At 39.0% G+C, this 22689-nt stretch overlaps 1 protein-coding gene across 2 annotated transcripts in view; it reads right to left on the reverse strand.

Moving 5' to 3' along the window:
* The window catches only part of bltp3a (bridge-like lipid transfer protein family member 3A), a 153297-nt gene that overhangs the window by 49163 nt on the left and 81445 nt on the right, over positions 1–22689 (reverse strand). The window contains exons 8-13 of one of the 2 annotated variants that reach the window (XM_078546733.1): positions 17472–17649; positions 16861–16947; positions 15958–16128; positions 7134–7282; positions 3196–3337; positions 1574–1767 (exon numbers count right to left, since the gene is read on the reverse strand). In XM_078546733.1, the coding sequence (XP_078402859.1) occupies positions 1574–1767; positions 3196–3337; positions 7134–7282; positions 15958–16128; positions 16861–16947; positions 17472–17649 (921 nt within the window). The remainder of the gene's footprint in view (positions 1–1573; positions 1768–3195; positions 3338–7133; positions 7283–15957; positions 16129–16860; positions 16948–17471; positions 17650–22689) is intronic. The other variant, XM_078546732.1, reaches the window with a different exon arrangement.

Below are 22689 nucleotides of genomic sequence, written 5' to 3' on the forward strand. Positions count from 1 at the left end.
GCACCTGCATGCCTACCTTCAGCGACTGGTGTACGAGGACACCCAGGTCTCGTTGCACATTCCCCTCTCTCAATTTATAGCCAGATAATAATCTGCCTTCCTGTTTCTGCTACCAAAGTGGATAAGCTCACATTTATCCACATTATATTGCATCTACCATGCATTTGCCCATTCACTTAGCTTGTCCAAATCACACTGAAGCATCTCTGCATCCTCCTCACAGCTCACCCTCCCACCCAGCTTTGTGCCATCTGCAAATTTGGAGATATTACATTTAGCTCCCTCATCTAAATCATTAATATATATTGTGAGTAGCTGGGGTCCCAGCACCGATCCCTGCAGTACCCCACTAGTCACTGCCTGCCATTTGGAAAAAGACCTGTTTATTCCTACTCTTTGTTTCCTGTCTGCCAGTTTTCTATCCATCTCAATACACTAACCCCAATCCCATGTGCTTTAATTTTACACGCTAATCTCTTATGTGGGACTTTGTCGAAAGCCTCTGAAAGTCCAAATAAACCACATCCACTGGCTCCCCCCTCATCAACTCTACTAGGTACATTCTCGAAAAATTCCAGTAGATTTGTCAAGCAAGATTTCCCTTTCGTAAATCCATGCTGACTCTGTCCTATTCTGCCACTGTTTTCCAAGTGCTCAGCTATTAAATCTTTTATAATGGACTCTAGAATTTTCCCCACTACTGATGTCAGGTCTATAATTCCCCGTTTTCTCTCTACCTCCCTTTTTAAATACTGGGGTTACTTTAGGTACCCTCCAATCTGTAGGAACTGTTTCAGAGTCTATAGAATCTCGGAAAATGACCACCAATGCATCCACTATTTCTAGGGCCACTTCCTTAAGTACTTTGGGATGTAGGTCACCAGGCCCTGGGGATTTATCGGCCTTCAATCCTATCAATTTCTCCAACACCATTTCCCTACTAATACTGATTTCTTTCAGTTCCTCCCTCTCACGAAACCCTGTGTTCCCCAACATTTCTGGTATGTTATTTGTGTCCTCCTTTGTGAAGACAGAACCAAAGAATGTATTTAGTTGGTCAGCCATTTCTTTATTCCCCATTATAAATTCCCCTGTTTCAGACTGTAACGGGAAGTACAAACATTGATCAAATCAGAAAAATCAAAAATTAACTAAAATTAATTTTTATTTTTATATACACAGCAAAATCTCTGTACAGCAGTTCTCACAGTGAATTTGGTGATAATGTTTTTTTAAACATATAATGTACTAGATACTTTGCAGACCAGAGACTTGCAGATGGGGTTGGGAGGCTTCAAGCATAAACAACAGATGTTTTCAAACGTGACAAAAATAGAATATGTTACATGAAGTGTTTGTTTATACAAGTCTGATATATTAAATACACTGTGAAAAAATGTTGATAGAATTAGTGGAGCTGACCACAACAGAAGTGAGAACTAACTCTCTTTCAAAAGTGTCATCAGCCCCCATGTCAAACACAAATCTTATTCCTTCAGCTTTTCACAGCATATCTTTGATAAGTCTTGAATACATACTTTCTTAAAAATTATGACCTTAAACAGCGACTAACCTTCAACATGAGTCCATTCATACAAAAGTCAACATGTTCATCCACTTTCACAGAATTATTCAATTTATAGATGGCTTTGAACTGTTGTAGCGTCTGATACAAGTCTAAAGAGAATGAGTTCATCCACAGCATGCTGATTGGATCCAATGTAAATTGCAAGGCATTGAGTTTTACATAAAGATTAGGACAAGGCACTGTAAATGGTAAAAAAGAAAAATAAAAGTAAAGAAAGTAAAACATTGCTTCACACTGGCACAGTTAAAAAATGCAAAATTGTTTTTAGTCAATTAGTTAAAATTGTGTAGTCTACTGAAAATGAACAGTCACTTTTCAAATAAATTTGCATGGCACTTATTGTATTTGAATGGTTGGAATGTAATAAGTGGCTGAGTAGGGTAGCGTACTAGTGCAGTGACACCATCAAATGTGGTTAGATGAGGTGCCAACCTTTATGGACCAGTTAGGTATGCATCCTTGAGAACTATCCATAAAGTTTAAGATCAATGTCTCCCTTTGATTTCCACACATCACAAACTGCTGATATTACCTGATTCAATGTTCCTATTTTGGATTTTAATCTGTGAGACAACGGGGCTAAGACAGCCATTTCCAAACCATTCGGCTCACAAAACTCTACAATATATCCTAAACAGGTATTATGAGCACAAAGAGGACTAAATGTCGAGGTTGAGTGTCAGATTGAAGATTGGATTGTAGCATGTGGTCCTTATGGGACAGGCATGGCAGGATGTTAATAGTATGCCTTGTATTATCTACCTACTGCACCACCCTAAATATCATGGGTAATGAAGACACTTTCTGTTGGAATTCCACCTTTTGGTACAATAGGGACCACCATTTGTATTAGTCCTAATCCTAATAAAAAATGTTTAAAAATTAAAAAATTAGCATCATTCCCACTGCAGTCCTTTCTCCAGCTCTGTGACCATAGTAAACAGCAGTGTTACAAGCATTAAAAATATAGCAGTGGTACAGCAGACAAAGAACATTCTCAATAGCTGATCACATTCTTAAACCAAAGTTATTTCAATAGAAAAGTTCCATCTTCTTATGAAATATGCACTGGCTCGTAAAAAAAAATCCTCAAGAATTTAATTACTTGACCACATGCATAATCCTCAGGCTGGTTGTAAAATTGGATGACACTGATGTAATTGGAAGGCTGATGTAATTTACTGCAGAGAAGTTATAATCTGGAATGCACTGCCCAAAGGGATGCTGGAAATAAACTAATTAAATCATTTTCAAAAGGGAATTGGATTTATGCTTGTGAAGGACACATGTGCAGGGTTCCAGGGAAATGGTAGAGAAGTGGGACTAATTGGATAGTTCTTTCAAAGAGTCAGATCAGACATGATGGGCCAAATGTCACCCTGCGCTAGTTCATGATTCTACAAAATGCCTAGGAAATAAAAATTATTGGACAACAATTAATATTCTACAGTCTTCAGGTGAAGCAAGCAATGCTTAAAACATACCACTCCAGTGCAGTGCAATTATGAATCAGGGCATGTTGTACAAGGCGAATTATATCAAAATTAACTCAAGTCTGCCACATTCACCATGTATTTTGTAAAGTTACTTATCTATCAAAATCTTACCAGGAAATTCTTTACTGTCAGGAAAATAGTATTCAGTGAATTCAAGGTGAATTGCTGACATGCCAGCTGGAAGATGGTATGATGTCCTGTTGCAGGAAAGTAAGGTAGTGGGCTTCTTACTATGCTGACCTGCCTCTGAAACCTTAAATAAATGAAGTATTAATATTTTATTAACCAAAATCTTCAAGTGGTCCAATAAATTTATTTTCAAACTATTTCATTACAGAAACCTGGCCAAGATGGCTGTTAGATGTATCAGTAGTCAGTGACACAGATAATGTATGTTTATAGTCTACATTATGAACTTAAGGCATTTTGCCAGTTACTGCATACTAGAACATAAATTTTTTTTTTTAGAGACAGGCATTCAAAGTTAATTGATGCAGAGCACCATGGAATGGCAGGTTTGTGTTGAAAATGAAATTCTCATCACAATCTAATTAGCTCCAGCTAACCCCATCTCCCACTATCAAATCAAAGAGAGTGTAAAAAAAGGTGGCTGGGGGGCGGGGGGGAGGAGAGAAGAAACCAATAAAAGCTTATTTACATCTTTTAGACACCATCAATTATAGGTTCTCAGTTACACTTGGAAGATCCAGGATATCACTGACTACGTTGAGAAACACACCTAAGAGTGAGATAGTTACTCCCTCTCACCACCCAAAACTATAGGCAGGCACTGAAGCTAGTTTCACTGCTCCTTTTACCACAATACAGCCATTAAATGGTCAGGAGCCAGATATCAATACATGTGTGGTAGATGAGGATAGTAAAAAGATCAACTAAACCTTGAAGAAAAGTAACAAATTTAACCAGAAACTTGGATTAACACAGATTCAAAACTTCAAGCATAAATTCAAGGAGAAACATTAAAACCACAAAGAGAAAACAGGATGAAATGAGGGGGATAAACATTTAGAACCATGGTCCTAGACTTCAAATGGTGCTGAATCATCACCTGCAGTAAAGTACTGATGACATTACTTCATGTCATTCCCATTACATACCATTTTGACTGTCAGGTCTCAAGTGTAGAGGTAGGCAGCAAGACAGAATATTTGAGTGCCAAGTAGACCATGGAAGTTCAATCTATTGTCCACAAGAATCGCGTGCTTGCTGTGCGTGCTGTGTGCATGTGTGCCTTGTTAAACATAATCTCCGTATATACTTCAGCATCCAGGGAGGGAGAAGATGACAGAGCATTTTGACACAAAGTCTTTAAAATACTTCACACTGTCTAACTCTGATCATGTGTGCTTCCACAACTGCACATATAGGATATCTCCCTACTTTGATTATATGCAGAAGAGCTCAATAACTGAATGTGACATTCACAAAAAAAATGCAAGCTACAAGTCAGGAGAGGCAGAAAGTGAAGCAGTTTTCTATGTGAAGCCTAACATATATTTATTAGGACAAAACAGACCAAACCCATTACAGTTAAAATTCTTGCTTAATCAACTGCCATAGATATATGGATTGAAATAATGCATAAATAGAAGACAGGAACACTCATTCTTATGGGTCAAGGCCTTCTGGCAGCTCTGCTGCATCAATGTGCTTGCCATTTTTAAGACAATGCTCAGAGAAAGCATTCAAGCAATTCCACATAAACATTTGACAGATAGACTGCAAAGAAACACTCTCCAAGTTGGCCTTACAGCATGTCCACGTGGGAAGCAGCTGTAATTTCATCCACTCGTTCCTGATCAGCAACAAATATGAATATTGTGCAATCTATTTGCAAGTCTCTAGATTTGTGCCCTCAAAAAACCTAACTGCCTTAATCATTGCACATTGGATAACCGACAAAGGTAGCCAACACACTGCACAGATTAGGAGGATTTGACTATAAGTTGAAGCAAGTGCTCTTACAACTGCTCAGCCTACATGACAAACACCATGATTGGTTCTGATGTCCACGAGTCTTGAATGAGTTCTAATTAAACAATTAAAACAATATATGTCAAATATTCAGCAGGTCTGGTAACATCTGTAGAGAGAGGAATAGAGTTTTGTTTCAGGTCGATGATAAAACTTATAATGTTAACTCTCTCTCCACAGATACTGCCAGACCTGAGTATTTTCAGCATTTTCTGCTTTTATTTCACATTTCCAGCATCCACAGTATTTTGCTTTTGTGTTGAGCTCCAATTAAGGATGGGGATTAGACTTCCTAGGGCACTTTCATCAAATAAAATTTATGATGAGGCACATTTTTTATCATTTAGAGCAGGTTACACACAGAAAAAATTCAACGTCAGTAGGCAAGTGGATGTCAGTAACATTCAATGCGGATCTTCAAATCCGAGACTAGCATTGACCAGAGTATAGTGACTCAAAAAAAGGGTGACCCAAATACATGTAATAAGAACATGGCTTGATTGGTGAGTGACAATGACTTCAAAAGATTGGAGTCTTGCAAAGGCAAAGGGAGAAGTCTCAATTTGAGGATCAAACTCAAACACACGGGCAAAAGCCAGGCTTTTATTTTTGCATGGTTAGTTACGATGATTCCTGGCAACAGGAGGCTAGAAAGATTCAAGAAGTGGCTTAGTGAGCCCAAGTACATAAAATTAGGTAAAGAAGAATGAGCAAGACAAAAGTTATTTCACCATGAACAGAATGTTCTCCACTATGTAAAATGCATCCATTTGTGGAAACCGAATTGAGAAAGCAATCACTTTTTTGAAGCGTGTAATTAAAAACGATTTCCAATAAAATCACTTACTACATAAAATTTCTCTCATAAATTCTGGTCTTGGCTTGACAAATTGAAAGGTTTCATGCCCAACCCTTGCAAATTTTCTACTCCTAATATGAGACATTCATTTGCCGCTGAATTACACTTCTGATCTAGTATTCCTGCTAGTGATCTAAGCAAATGCTCGATAACAATCTTATGAGCATATAAATCTAAAGGATTGAAGACAGCAATGCTATTACCTTAAGATGGTTTTCACTTGGACTATATGAAATTTGGAAGCTGTAGCAATGATATTATGGCTAGAAACATTCCTTGCTGAAATTTGAAGGGAAACCAAATCGAATATTATATGGAGAAATCGTAGAGAGTTAAAGTTTTATATTACTCCAAAGACATCAGGCTTGGTAATATGCAGACATCAGTGCCAAGTAGTGATAGTGCAGCTTCTATTGCTGGAGGATGGCCTCAGCATCTGGGATATGTAATTTGCTGTAACTATAATTTTTATTTATTCAAGTTATTTAGCTTCAAAGCTAGGGTCGGATAAAAGGTTCCTTTGAAGCATTCATCACCTGGTACATAGCTGTGGTATAAAGAAAGAGCCTCAAGGACGACACTAAATCAGTTAAATAAATTCAAACTAGGGTGTAGTGCTACAACACTTAATTTATTAACTCTCAGACTGTTAAATGGCACCCCTGGCTTCCAATATGGCAACTTCTCAATTCGGACTGCATTAATTGGTGGAAGGGGAAGTAAACTACAGTTTACACTGAAAGGGCTGCAGCTGCATGCTGCTTTGTGTACTTGTTCATGGCTGCTTGTGCTTTGAGAGATCAGTAGAAGCCAAGCAGGTCAACCTCCTGTTCCAATTCCAACTTGGCAACAATGTGGTGGGCTAGAACTGTATTTCACAATCACCGATAGCTTCAGATTGGCATCGAGTTTCAAAGAATATGTGATCTCTACAGTCACATCCCAGTGTCCATAGACACTCTAGGTCCATTTGAAGTAAGATAATTTTTCTACCAGCTGGAGTTTGCTACTAACTTGAGTAACTAAACAAAATAGGGCTTAGAGCAATTAATATTTTCCACCACGAGTGTAATGAAGTAATGTTTTCTTAATTGGAAAGGTTTATGCAGCAATTCCCAAGCTTATTCGACCAATAAAAGCAGTAGAGTCAGCAGCCTAATAGGCAGAAAATGAACATCCAACACCCCCTCCTTACTTGATAAACATCCAAGTCATCAATGCGAACAACCACGCAGCTAGAGCGCAGCCTGCTCCATGGCGGTTGCCGAGAATCAGAAGTAGCAGCTGATGCCAACTGATCACTTGCACGTCTTTTGCCAGCAGTTACTTTTCGAGTTGGTGACCCTAGTGCAAAGAAAACAGGAGTGGGTATTTCAATAACCAGTATTCTTCCAGTGTTGAACAAGCACAACATCATTACTATGTAACATCTCCTGTGAACAAGATGCTCTCTTACAGCTTTATGCTAAGGTGCATAAATCAGAGGTTAACTATCAAAGCTGTCCTGGGTACAAGTCTCATTTGAATGGCATTCTTCTGCTACCCAACCAAGAATTAACATAAAACATTTACTACTTCATGCAAACTCACCATGACTTTAGAACTCAGCATACAGGGGTTTGGTGAGACCACACCTGGATTACTGCATGCAGTTTTGGTCTCCTCACTCAAGCAAGGATATACTTGCCTCAGAGGGTGTGCAATGAAGGTTCACTGGATTTATGCCTTGGGACGTGAGGGTGGTACAATGAGGAGAGATTGAATAGAATGGATCTACATTTTCTACATTTAGATGAATGAGAAGTGATCTCATTAAAATAATTTAAATTCTTACAGGGCTTGACAGTGTAGATGCCAAGAGGCTGTTTATCCTGGTTGGAGAGACTAGAACTAGGGAGTTAAAGTCTCAATATTAAAGGGGTCAGCCATTTCAGACTCCGACAAAGGGCAATTTCTCCACTCAGACAGTTGTCAATCTTTGGATTCTCTATTCCAGAGGGTTGTGGACGCTCAATCAACAACAATATACAAGACGAAGGTTGATGGGTAGCTGAAAGAATAGAATCACTAGGACAGGGAAGGGGAGTTGAGGTAAGAAGATTAACCAGGATCTCAACGAATGGCAAGCAGGCTCAAGGGTTTCTATGGCCCCTAAATTCTTATGTTATGACTCTTTGGGACAATTTAATTCCACAGGCCTTCTGGAACCTCAAAAAAGTGATTAAGTTATATTTTCATTTACATTGGAAAGCTACCCAAATGCAGTCAACATTAAAACGAAGCCATGGCCCATTCTCACCTAATTTCTACTCTTATTACCAGAAGGGGTTGCTGGATAGCAATGAGGAGTTGGGGCAAATCAAGGTAAACTCTGTACCACATCTCAGCCAACCTGCACAATAGAAATTCTGGAACCATGGATACGTGCTGGAGTCAAAGCAGAACTAAAAATTATTCCAATTGGCAAAGGTGGGTGTCATGTCCAGTGAAGGCATGTCATATTCGTAATTTCTACGATACAAATGTGGACTCTGAAATGAAACTTTTCTTTTCAAAATGAACAATGTGCGGCTGCAAAATTGGCCAAAAGGTCCAATGACCTGGATAGCAATTTCAGAAACTGCTGACTGTCTAACAGAGACAAAAGGGCACATTCCAGACAAAAAGCAGTCAACTACACTTATCCTGAGACCATCAGAAGACATTCATGAATTGAATGGGTCTTTTTGAAGTGACTGACTGTCTTAACCCCCTTCAGAATGAATGTCTTAAAACAATAAACCAGGATGTGGCCCATCAACCTAACACCACCACCATATTTGGTAAAGGGACCACAATGTGAGGAGTCAGATGGTAAGGCAGCCACATTTGTCCTATTTAATCTTCAAATGCTGTCTGCAGAAAGGGCAATAATATCTTAAGAACCGGAGGCTATAACATCATAAGACCGCCAAAACCTGTTCCTTTATAGACCCACTAAGAAAGCAAACTGACCTCCTGATACCAAGATTACAGGCAAATAGCTTCATGACCTGCAGAAAGAAAATGCTGAAAATGACTTCGGCATAAAACTTCAGCTGTTGACTTCACCCAAACTACACTTCAGGAGTGAAGATGCCTTTTCATCAGGCCTGCAATGCATGTTTTCCAGAACAAGACAATCAGGTGAATTATGAACTGTTCTTTTTGTTTATAAAAGTGCATTATTCTCTTTAACTGTACTTTCCTTTAGCATGTTTGTGTGTTTGTGAGAGTGGATGTTGAAGCGTTAGATTTCATGGTGAATGCTTAAATCATATCTTTTTGCTTAAGCCCATGGAAAGCTTATTGCTGGTTATTCAAACTGTCCACACAATCAGGAGTTTAAAACAAAAAAGACCACACACACCCAGTCCTCTCAAAAGATTACTGATTACTAACAGTTGAGAAGGGAACAGGGATTTCAGCAGTTCTCGCTCATCCTGTCCATAACATGTGTTATGAGCAATACAAGATGTTACACTTCACTTCCCAATCACGGGTGACCAATGCGTCTAGCATTGACATGAGATCCAATACAGTGCTTGATGCTACAGCTGTTAATAACTCCTTTAAATCTTTAACGCAGGCAACCATCTAGCTTTTCTCTTTATACATGTCCGTATCAGACCTTGAAGAACCCTCCTGACTCAACATGAATCCAAGTTTCAAAGGAAATAGCTCAGCATGAAAAGCAATGAGTAATTTCCCTGATTGAATCATGTGAAATTTTAAAATCATGCTTTTAATTGCTGGATTATTGTAAAAAATGCAGAAACAAAATTTCTAAGGCACTCAAAGGTCTCCTAAACTATCCCAGAAAATACAATTAATACCAGTAACCCTAGTCTCCCACAGGCCACTGATTATTTTACTGAACTTATCTAATGCTCACTGAATTAGAAAGTGGCACAATATGCAAAGTGTCACAGTAACTACATGAAATTACACAGTAATACACAGTTTGACAAGTTTGTGGATCTTGGAGATATTCTCTCTGGTGTGCCAGTTCTGATCATTCCCCTAAGCAGTCCACACATCTTAGTGAGGAGTGTAGTAATTACACAATAACAAGATCTAGGGAGTTTAACAATAGAACCTGCTTGTGATCTGAAATTGATGGAGTTTTGTGCACATGCCCTCATGTGGACTTACTTAATCTTTTTGATAGGAGAAATAGAGACACAAAATTTATACAGGAATAATTGTCTTAAGTAAAGCAGAATTATAACTAATCATGAATACCTGTCAAAGAAAATTATTTCACTCCTTACAAAGTGGTAAAAATTTATACCCCATGCATTTTCTGGATTTACTGAATTGTTTTTCCCATTACCCTTCTTTCTCAAAGTTGACAGGCTTCATTTTAGGTCTAGCTCTGGGCCCCCAGGCCTACAACTAGCAATGTTGTATTGTAAACATGCTCGTTGAGCCCTTTGCTGTGTTTGTCATTCCCTGCCTGACCTTGCCCTTTTCTCATTGGTTATTTGCCAAAAGGCTGATCAAAAATCTGCCAATGTCTCGCCCTCTTCATCCCTTCCACTTCACTTGTAGCATGGTTTTTTTTAAAAAAATCTCGTTCTCACAATTAATGGGATCTATCCTGGTTAATGTCCTTAGGCGAGTCAATTGATGTTCATTTTATCAAGTTGAGATAAGCTACGAGCTATGACAAATTCCTTGTTATGTGCACAAACTTGGAAACCACAGCAAGTAAGCAGCTCTTGCAACATTCCAGTTATAAAATCTCGTTTGGTTGCCAATTTGATTTAGAGCAAATTTTGTGACGCTTATAATCACAGTCAACTTTCCAGCACAAAATCAAACCAATAATGCAAATGTTTACACCATATTAACACACAGCCTCCTTGTGTCACTGAGAATCAGCCTCTTATAGTCGGCATTTTTTTGAATTCATTCATGGGATGCAGGCATCACTGGCTAAGCCAGCATTTTATTGCCCATTCCTAAGTGCCCTTGCACAGAGGGCAGTTAAGAGCCAACCACATTGCGGTGGGTCCGGAGTCACATGTAGGCCAGGCCAATTGAAGATGGCAGATTTTCTTCCCTAAAGGTGTTTTTTTTAAAATGACAATTGTTTCATGGTCATCATCAGATTTTTATTTCGGGTCCCCAGAGGATTACCCTAGGTCTCTGGAATTCTAGTCCAGTGACAATACCACAACACCACTGCCTCCCCATGAATTAGGAACATCCCCTGAGAATGCGAACTCTCGTTGAAAGATAACCACTTTCAGAAGATATCATAAATCATGGAGCAATCACATCATTGCAGGCAGAAATAGAACTGAACAGTATGGAAACCAACATTACAATGCCCAGAAAAACAGAACAATGTTGCTTATTTGCCTTTTCATACAAAAGCATGAAGTTTGTTCAGTTAGAGAAACAATTGTTGTCATTGATAAGAACATCTGAACTATAAGATTTGACAGTGTTATGACCTCGGTTGAGGTCAATAACATTTTTTTTTAAACACTAAATACTATCTTAGGTAACCACCAGATTCTAAATTCCAAAATCAATATAAGTTAAACATGAATTCCCTTTTCAATTAGGGGTATCAAAAAATACAAGCTTTGAAACCACAGATTCCGTCACAACTGAAGACTGGAAATTTACTGAATAGCTTCAGTCAATTAGCACCTCAAAAACTGAAGATACAGCTTCTCAAGAATGAAGTATTGTAGTCTGACATTAAATGCAGTATTAAGGGAGTGCTGCATTGTCGAAGGTACTGACTTTCAGATGAGGCATTAAAATTCGGGTTCCATCTGCCTATTCTATTGAATGAAAAAAATCTTATGGCACTATTTCAATTAAGTTCTCTCAGAATGCTGGCCAATATTTATCCTCAAACATTTTAACTCGTGATTTATGTAATTTGCTGTTTCTGGGACAACGTTGTGGATTCACTGACTGCTGCATTCTCTGACAGAAGAGTGATTTGCTGTCAAGTGCACCAAGGGTTCCTGAGAGTATGGAAGGCATGACAGTCTATGTCAGATAATTTGAAGTTTTCGTGCAGACAAGGATTGAATTATTTAGTCATTCAAAATAAGAAATCCAAGCAACACGAAAATAGGAATGTAATGCTAAAAGAAATTGAATTAGAGAATGTGAATTTTGTGCCTTTGAATTAGGTGTAGGCTGTGTACCGCTGCATTTTTCCCCCCTGTTGGCTTATTTATCCAAGGTAAAAAATCCAGCCCCTGAAACAATCTCTTGTAGCTTTTGAGAACTGTGGCTGGGTTATCCGATATTAACATCAGGACCTAGCAGCATCACACAAGATTCTTGCCCTGTCTCAGAATTCAGATTCATGAAATTCATAAGATCTGGTAGCACCTGCGCTTCAAGTTTTAATCAACCCAGAAACTAGGAGAGCAGCAACATCAGTTTATACCTGTCCAACTTCCTTCCAGTGGCTTGGCCTATATTTTCTTAAGTTAAGATACAGAATTAGCCATCATTTCTTAGAAGGGCCATTAGAACATGTAAAGTCACATCGTAGCTCTATGTTGTTGCTACTCTGAAAATTCTCCAAGTTTCTCTGCATAAAAGGTAAATCTTGTAACTCAAGTTCTCAATTCAGATGGTCTTTGTCATTTAAGAAAACATGAGTCCAGGGCTCAGCAATTTACCACCTACTGCGAAATTTTACAAGAATGGATGTTGCTTGTGATCTACTATCCAGTTGAAATTCTATCATATAATGCAGTTTTAATGAACTGCATACCCTTCCCTGCAACCTAACTTGGTGCATATTTTGCCTTTCGGACAAAAGGTTAGTAGCTCAAGCAGAATCTGATTCTTGTGATGGTGGTTTCCATCAGATGAGACCTTAAATTGTAGTCCAGTTTGTCTGTTCCAGCCCTTCAAATAGATGTTGTAGATCCCAAAGCACTACTCAACAGCAGGGAATTCAGTGCTCTGGGTAAAATTACTTCAATTTATACCAGGAAAAACAGAATTGATTAGTTATCTTATTTGTGGGATCTTGCTGGCAGAGAATGATTGCTGTGCTTACTTATTTCAAAAATAAACCTGACAAAAATGCTAACAGTTTTTTTCTGATGTGTATTTCAAATTTATAACTTCCAATGATCAAAATATAGCTAAATGATGGTTTGAAATCCAGTTTGCAATGTAAATTCCCTCTTTATGTAGTTAAGTTGTTCCATTTCCAATATTGTATTCAATATGCAACACAGTGATAGGCATTTTTTGATCAACTTGTAATTCACAAGTATTCATTGATTTAAGTTAGACTGTTGGAAGTAAAGGTGTTCATTGACCTTGAGTTTTTTTTCCATATTTCTTATTTAAGACAAGTGCAAAACAGGGTGCAATTAAATGAATTTGAATTGTAGATTCCTTTTACAGTTGCAGCAAATCAAAAAAAAGACTTGCATTTATATTGTGTCTTTCATGACCACAGGATGTTCCAAAATGCTTTAAAGCCAATAAGTATTTCAAAGCCCAGTCACTGTTTGGAAATGAGGCAGCCAATTTGGTTCCAGCAAGGCCCCACCAACAGCAATGGTGATAACAACCAAATAATATGGTTTTTGAGAGAGAAATATTGGCCACAACAACAGGACAACCTCCCCTCTCTTCTGGAAAACTCTGCTATAGGATCTTTATGTCCACCTGAGATGGCAGAAACAGAGCCTCGATTTAACATCTCATCCAAAAGATGGCACCACTAGTATTGCAGCACTCTCTCAGTGCTACACTGGTGTGCTAGTGTTGATTTTTGTTCTCAAGTTCAGGAGTGGGAATTGAACCCACACCCTTTTGACTCAAAAGGGTGTGGTCGCCAATTGAGCCATGGCTGACACAGGAAATGCACCTTGGGTATGGGTTTTAGAACTCTTGATCTTCTATCAATGCAACAATTTTTACTGAAATTATCAAACTTTAACCTCTGAAAGATGAGAACAGCAAATAGGTTCTAAAGATAATGAAACAATTATTGTGCCAGGTTCACAGGCAGTGATAATCCTATTGACTGGTTAAGGGCCAGTTTAGTTTGGAGCAATTAGGCAGCTCATGCTCAAAAATGCTCTATCTTACAAGCTACAGGCAGAAGGTGAATGCACCTCAAAATCCAGGGAGCATGAAAAATTAAAACTAGAAAGATCCAGAGCAAGGACATCATTATCTGTTTGCTTAGATAGGCACACAGCAAAGTTACATTAACTTTAGAATCTTATTATGCAAAGAACAGAATGTAATACATAACAGACTTCAAATCAGATAAACAAGTAGACCAGCATGACAATACATTTTGGAGGGGCAGAATGAGAAAAGATAAAACAAGTTAAATGGTACAATTTTAAGGGAGTGCAAGCACAGCAAGACCTAATGCTCTTTCTGCACAAACCTTTGAAGGTAGCAGGACATGTTAACAAAGCAGTTAAAGCATATGGGATCCTGAGTTTTTTATCAATAGTGTACAAAAGCAAGGGAATTACACTAACCAAGATAAAAGCACAAATTCTGCTCCAGCTGAAGTACTGTGCCAATCTGGGCAACACTCTTTTGGAAAAACATGAAGGCTTTGGAGACGGTATAGAGAGTTAATAGTGTGATTTCAGGGATGAGGGATTAAGGTTACATGATTAGGATAGAGAATCTGGGGTTGTGCTGCTGAGAGAAGAGAAGACTAAGACAAAATTATGAATGGATTAGATAGAGTTTCCAATGCTTCAAGCGTCAATAACCAAGGGTCACAGATTTAAGGTAACTGGCAAAAGAACCAAAGGGGAGATGGGAAAGCAATGAGTGGTTAGGATTTGGAATTCATTGCCTGACAGGGTGCAGTTTGAGGGAATTGAGTAAACATGGAGAAAAAAGTTCATGGCTATAGGGAGTTTGACCAGCTGGACAGCTCGACACAAAACAAAAAATGCTGATGCAGACCCGATAGATCGAATGGACTCCTTTTTGGCCATTAATATTCTCATGATACCACAACATCAGAATAGTGACCTTAAAAAAAAACGTGCATGGTATGGTCAGCACAGAAAGTCAGTTTTGGTTATAATGTACAGCGTGCTAAAATAGCACAGGACTGTCATAATAATCTAACTATAACATAATCCAATAAAATGCTCAGTGCTGAAAAAAATCACTTGCATACACTAAATATTCTTTAAATTATCAACTTCTGGACAAGGCTGCTAGACACACTTAATCTGTACATTTCCTGGATTTATCGGATAGGTGGCCTGGACAATCTTCATCCCTTACTCAACCATAACTAAAAAAAAATTGATCACATTTCTGTTTGTGGAGCTTCCTGCTTGTGAATTGGCTGGCATGTTTCATACACCACAACAGTGACTTCGCTTTACAACTACCTCATTGGCTACAAAGTGCTTTATGACAGCCTGAGATCATGAAAACTGTCAGAACTGCAAGTCGTCATCATCAACATATTCTTGGCTTACATAAATATTTTCTAAGTATAACTTGTATCCAAACTAAAAGCAAATTACTACAGATGCTGGACATTAGAAGTAAAAACAGACAGTGCTGGAAAAACTCAGCAAGTCTGACAACATCTGTGGAGAGAGAAGCCAAGCTAACATTTCAAGTCCAACATGACTCTTCTGAAGAAAAACCAGGAAGTGTTTATCGCTCAACAGATGCTGCCAGACCATTATTTTTCCAGCAATTTGTTTTGATTTCATCCAAGCTCTATTTGAACCAGCTTTTCTGTGGGACCATGAAACAAAAAAAAAGTAGCTAATTCACCAGGAGTAGAAAAGTGGCACAGGGTGGGCAGGTGGTGGTCAGGAGAAAATCAACAGTAAGAGATCATTGGACTAAAATTGCTTGTGAAATTGGGAATAAAAACTCAGATTTCTCTATATCCCTCTATTCAATTGAGGAGTTATGGGTTTATAAAATTAGGATTTTTCTGAATTCCAGACCATTTAAGAAAGAAATCTAGCTGCAAGAACACATACCTTTTCTTTTGCCAGGAGATTCTTTTGTTGGTGATCTTACAGCTGTTGTGTCTTCATGATGATCTATTATTGTTTGCACTTTGGACTGAAACTCTTGAAGCAGGTCTTGGGCCCAGCGTGTTCTAGCTTCCATTGTTTCACAGTGTCTAACCCAATGTTTGCAACTATCATCTACAAGCAGAGCAGAGTCATTAAGAGCAATAAATTAATGATAACCTCATAGTGAAGGATGAAGTCTGAAACCCCTTCGAGTGGCTCTCAATATGTCATAACCTAATCCCCATGATATCACCTTGTAGCAGTGACAACTTCAGTGAAGAGTATGTCCATTGCTTGAAACCCAACCTACAAGATAGTACCATAATAAAGCCAGTTTTGATACTGAAGGTCCTTCAACCATGCTTGGCTAAACTAAGCCTGTGTGACCACTTGGCTCTGGCAATCTGATCCTCAAACCCTAAGCATTCAGTTGTGTGCTAATATTTCTCATTCTGTAGTTTGTCCAGTTCTAATTTTGATGGTTCAAGGGCTTGGGAAGAGCTAGTCTTAGAATAGTTAACCAGTGGATAAATTCTACAACAACTGGTATGAGCAGTTTGGGATCGCTCCAAATTAATAGGAAACTAATTCAAATTTTACACATGGTCTCCTCCCCAACTCAAGGAGCCAATATGCCCACAGAAATGAGTCTGAGCTACTTCCTATCTTTAACAGTATGAAGAACAAAGTAAAGACTTCAATAATTTATTCAAAGTTTGTTAATTTTTCTTTCCATTTTTGAGGTTCTCTCCTTCTATCCTGTACTACTCCTGGATGATGAGTTTATAGCTCAAGAAGCCAACTGTTAAGTATCTAATTACTTCCATTTTGCATCCCGTCCTTTTGGCAACAGAACTCACTCACTTGCCCAGTGGAAGGGGTAGTAATCCAGGCTCAAATTTCTGAATGTTAACTGTATAGCGCCGCCAGCTACTCGATGCTTGGATCCTCCTACATGGAAAAACAAAATGTTACATAAAGAACTACAGCAGGGATGGAAACCTGTTTGGACAGACTGAAACAAAGACTAGCATGAAAGATGGGCATGATTCTGGGAGGAACCTTGCACTTCCCGCATCTACAGCTTTTCCTTTCTTACCTCATCTCATACATTTGTTTACAACTGCATAATACCACCACCCTGCCACCCACAAATGACATTCAGAGGCTGAAAATAGCTCTTGGAAATTACAAAACATCTTTGGCCAAAGTAGGGATTTTTTTTCTGAAACAAAAGAAGCATTTACCCTACCATCCTCCAGAAAGTGTCATTTCATAGCACTCCCACAACATTACCAAGCACACAAATTTACTTGTAATGTTTAGCATTCTTGGATGAAAACCTGCTCTCTCCGCAAAAACTTAATCAGTATCTAGCTTTTTCATTTTACATGTATTCTCAGAATAACTTTGGGTGTGCATAAATTACAATGAAATACAAACTTGGTCAGTTGCAGCATCGAGAATGCTAGTACCTTGTTCCAGCGAGAAACCATCATCACATATGTGCAAATCCAGCCGCGAGATATGACTGTGATAGGATGATTCTTTCACATCATACATTTCAAAGTACTGGCTAATGCTGTTCGAACTGTTAGTTGAGGAAGTTGGTTGTGTTCGCGCCTGATGAGTACTAGGCATTGATCCACTTGTCTATAAAAGATAGCATTCACAAAGATCATTTGAAAAGGTGCAGTCAGCTACAGGCAAATGGCAATGAACCTCAAGTACAGCCAGGCTGTCCAACTGCCCAATGATCTTAAGTCAATAGCTTGAGGTCAGACCTATGAAAAAATCCAGTGAAGTGTGTTGTTATTCCACACCTCACCCAAACAAATCTTTTTTTCTTGCCTTCATTTTCCCCTAAGAATACATTATCACATATATTATCTGTATGTTGCATAATTAGGAGACACACATGGTCCCAAAGTCTGCTGCTGAAGTAATGATGAGGTTAAAAGCACTCATTGTTCATTACGCACAAATGCCATGCACACTCAGACAAGGCCAGATAGGCAATTAAATGCAGAAATCAAAAAGTTGTCAGAGATGCGCTGCTGGCATCTTGCTCTCTGGCTCCCTGTTCAAAAGCATTGACCAGTGTTAAGTTTTTGCACTTGCACGATAGATGCAGAGAAAAGTCAAATTGTCATTTTAAGCTCGAGTATCCTTTTAACAACATGCTAAATATTAATTATGCCAAATCAACCTCTCCAGGACAGAAAGCTAATAAATGCAGAGTCTCATTCCTTCTGGTTTTAATTGTGGGATTTTAAAAAAAGTTAACTTTCTTTTACTTCTTCTATCTTAATCCAACCACTCTTTCCCTCTCTGAACCTGTTTTGACATGAAGTTCACAATTTTAAATTATAATTCCTTATCAGTGGTTGCACTGGAAATTTCCTAATGCTTCAATCTGATTGGTTGAGGTGATACTCAGCTGCTTTACTGAGATCCCAGCTACCCTGCAGAAGGCACCAAACTGATCATATCATATGCTTGCCATGAACAGCATCGTCAACACTGAACCTAGAAAGGGCAAATTTAACAACAGGCATCATTCATTGCCGTTAAGAAAAATTTTGGACCATTATATTTAGGTGCCCAGTAGAAAACATGGTGACTCCAGAAATTTCTCAGACTTCACTTTTGTAACATTAACTACCGTCAATTTGAAACATTCAACAATTCAACTTGTGGGAATTTGCATAACTGTGAAAATAAAGGTAGTTTTTCATTCACTCCAACAGAAAACTCAAGTCATCTCTTTCACATAATTCTGGTATCTGGTAGTTCTGGTCTTCACATAGTGGTTTTAAACACATCCAAAGCCTCTGATTATTTTGCTTTTCATTCCAGTTATGGCAATTCAACTACACGGGAGTGGGTCAACTCAATATATCTTATATCGCAACATTACGTTAGCGTATTTCACCCATTCGAATTATGCCACTGGAACAAGAGCAATGGTAAGGCTGGCCTCAATCAAAAAAAAGTGTGGATTCAAGGCTCCAGCACAATCTAGGTTGACATTTCAGTGCAGGAGAGTATGCTACACTGTCAGTTGTAGAGTCTGAGGGAATGATGGCTCACATTGCCTGCATACTTCAAAGCCCTAAGTGGTTTGTGCGATCAGCACAGAGTTAAAACAGATTTCTGATTAATTTGGGGTACATTGTTTAAGTGGGCCTCAGGTAAGGGTTTCTCCTTCAGATTAAGGAGCTAATGGAATGCGAGAGTAATTTATTATACATGCCTGACTGTCTGGGGCCCAGAGTTTATTCAGGGTACAAATCTCAAGAGGCTTTGTACATTATTGTTGATTTTGCCCACCCCATGATGACCATTTCCAGCTTGGCTATCTACAGAGCATTATGGGAATATCCCAGCATGACAAAATCACAAATGCAGCAGTCCTCTCAAAGGCAGAGCTCCCAAGTTTGATAGCACTCGGAGGAGGCTTCGTTGGCCCAAGCACATCTGCAGGATGGTTACCCCAGGAACTTCTGAATGGTGAGGCAGCCAGAACCGGGCAACCAGTCAAACTCCCAAAACTCCGCTTCAAGGATACTTGCAAGCTCGACAGAGGGTCCCTAACCAACAATTATCACACCTGGAGGTGAGGGGGGGAAAATGACAACACCTCTGGTGGGCTGGCGTACACCACCATGATGACCAGTGACTACAGTGACTTGGCAAAAGACACCAATTCCATAAACAACCACCCTCAATGACACCTGGTAGCTTCATGTGCGGTGCTTGTGACAGAACCTCCCTCTCAAGGACTAGCCTCTTCAGCCATCAGTAGACACCCCATCTGATATGGATGGTTTGCTGTGTGTCCATAATTTTTTGTAGATGGAGGGGCAGACAACAACATTGATGGTCTGGGAGATGTTGGTAATATTACCGGTATTCAAAGTAATAAAATGAAGTGGGCAATAGAGCCATGGTAACACAATAATTGAGATTAAAAGCCAAGTGCATCTTGTTATTCTGATGTCACTTTTATCCATCTTTGATGCAGTGATTTAACAGTAGTATGCAGGGAATGTAAGACCCAGGGTAGACATTGTGCAAGAGCTGAGAGTGACCCACTGTATACTGGAATCATGGAGCATGGTATGCCTGAATGCTCATGTTGGGTCATGGGATGAGCACTCATTAAGGACCTATGTACACATAGTAGAATTTTCTAGTGTGATCAATCTGAAACCACAAACCGGATTATTTCATGTGGCCTCTGTAATGAAATCCATCATTGCATGTTATGTAAGCTTCTAGTCTGTGGAGATTGCTGCAACATTTAAGGTGGAGGATGTTCCACTGCTCATTACATTTGTTCCTGCTCAGCAACAAGAGTGGGGCCCTCTTGAAGTGTAGTGATAAGTCAAGGGTCAGTGAACAGCACTTCTTGGGGAGCCAGTTTTCAGTCAGTCAATTTAAATAAGAAAAGTGTCCCAGGGACAAGGACAGGAAGAGATCCAAGTTAAGTTAAAAAGCATGAAAAGGGCAGCAGTTAGCAGACTAAGTGAAGTGGGCTCGAGAGAAGCCCAGAATATCCACAAAGGTAGCCGAAGGTTGGTGACTCTGTGCTGTGGGCCATTGGGGCAGAAGTACCCCTTTGCAGCAATGGTGTTCTGTTTGGCACACCCGAAGAGCTGAAATTGTGCTTGTGAGCTAGTGTTTCAGTGTACTTGGAAATCCGGGGGAAGTAATCTCGGAAGGAGAAATCGAAACCCTGTGAAGTGGGCCATCGTTGAAGCTGTCAGAATTGGAACAACCTTTGGAGAATTCCAAGGCGAGATCTTCGAACGTGAAGACTGGAATCCCTTGACAGAGAGACGGAGTTTCAGTGAGATTAGCTGGCTTAGTGTGACTAACATCTGGGTGGGTTGTTGAGAAATCCATGGAACCTGTTTTGGTCTCATCTGTCATTTATTGTGTAGTGTGGCATGTCAGACCACAGTTTGCCTGTTAATTTGCCTCTACCTCTGTTACCTCGAATGTTAGAGTATAAGATAGATATTATAAATTGTTAGATCTTCCTGTAAAGTTTATTTTTGTTTGTTCAAAATCTGTGGAATCTTAGTAAGCGTCTTGAATCTCAAACTTTATCTACTTTAATAAAAACATTTTTGGTTCCTAACCGGATCCCCCGCCAACCCCCACTTCGGGGTCTGGCCAAGGATCGTAACATATCTCATTAAAGCTCTGATGCTATATTGTTAAAACTGATGCCCTGTACTCGACTGTTTAAACTAACCAAACAAATAAGCAAGCAGTCCAACAGGGTCTTTAAGGAATGTTGGATCATTTGCCTTTTCAGCTGGATGTAAACAAAATCCATGGTACTACTGAAGGGTAGACAGTTCTTGTGCCCTGGCCAATATTCAACCCTCAACTACTATCACCAAAACATATGAACTGACCACTAATATGATTTGTTATTTGTAGGACCTTACTGTGTGAAAATCACCTACTGATCTTTCCCACATACACTTGCTTCTAATTTAATTGAACAGATTTTGAAAAATCAATTGTAGATCCTGATTTCTAGATTAAATCATTCCAAGCTCCTTCAGGAGACTCCTTCGATCCTGTGATGTGTCATTAATTGGATTTTAAACAATAAACAATTCTTTATCTTGGCCCTTGGCACAGCTGAAGTAGAGACCAATCTGGATCCTGAACAAGATAATTCAACACAATGTACATTGCAAGACAGCTTATACATTGGGATATGTTTGCCATATAAAAATATACATAACTTCTAATAAGGTGCATTGATTTATATTTTAACAGCTTAGTCAAATATCACTTTGCATACAAACACCCACTATAAATATGTATCTATATTAAAAATCTTTAGGTCCATGCAAGGTGCTTTCCTGCTATGTTGTGTCACAATATCAACTTTTTCCTCCATAATAAGTTCCATCTTATAATAGGGTTCATTAATGTTAGTTAGCAGTTAGTTTCCACAAATATACAATACCCTTCCATTTTTTTCCAGTTGCTTCTGCTCCAATATCTCACCACACACCGGTTAAAACTAACAAAACTGACCCTCAAGAGAAGGTCAAAGCAAAAACATCAATCAAAAGCTGACGTCAAAGTCAACTTGGGGAACCAGCGCACCCAGTTTTATGTGCACACATCATCACAAATGAAAATCATTGGCTGCTCCTGTAAATTTCTCAACAACTGGCTGAACAGTGTGATTCCTTTAAAGTCACTCAGTTATAGGTGGCATGCAGATCAAAAGCATATTTTTGGGGATGCAGAAAAAGGAGGAAAAATGGCAAGATTAAAACGTATCTCTTTCCGATTTGTCCCCGGTGCTGTCATAATATTTGTTAAAAATGCAATAATTGAGCTAAATGTGGCTCTTAAAACATTAAATTCAGACAAATTTATGGCTTGGGGGGTTGGGGTGCACCTAAGTAATTAACAAGAGTGATAGAATCAGCATGCTAAATACATCAACAGATAACTAACATTCTTATGATCATTCACATACACTGCCGCTGAGACAACTCAATCTATGAGAATTCAATGGGGTCATCACTAAGTTAGGCCGGAGGTTTCTACTCTTGGGTACGTTTTAAAGGCTGACATTGCAGTGAGGCTAATTTGAGAAAACAAAGTGGACTAAAGAAGCGCTGAAGACCAAAATACTAGTTCTCAGTT

This window comes from Cetorhinus maximus, chromosome 8, assembly GCF_964194155.1.
Source record: "Cetorhinus maximus chromosome 8, sCetMax3.hap1.1, whole genome shotgun sequence".
Taxonomy (NCBI): Eukaryota; Metazoa; Chordata; class Chondrichthyes; order Lamniformes; family Cetorhinidae; genus Cetorhinus; species Cetorhinus maximus.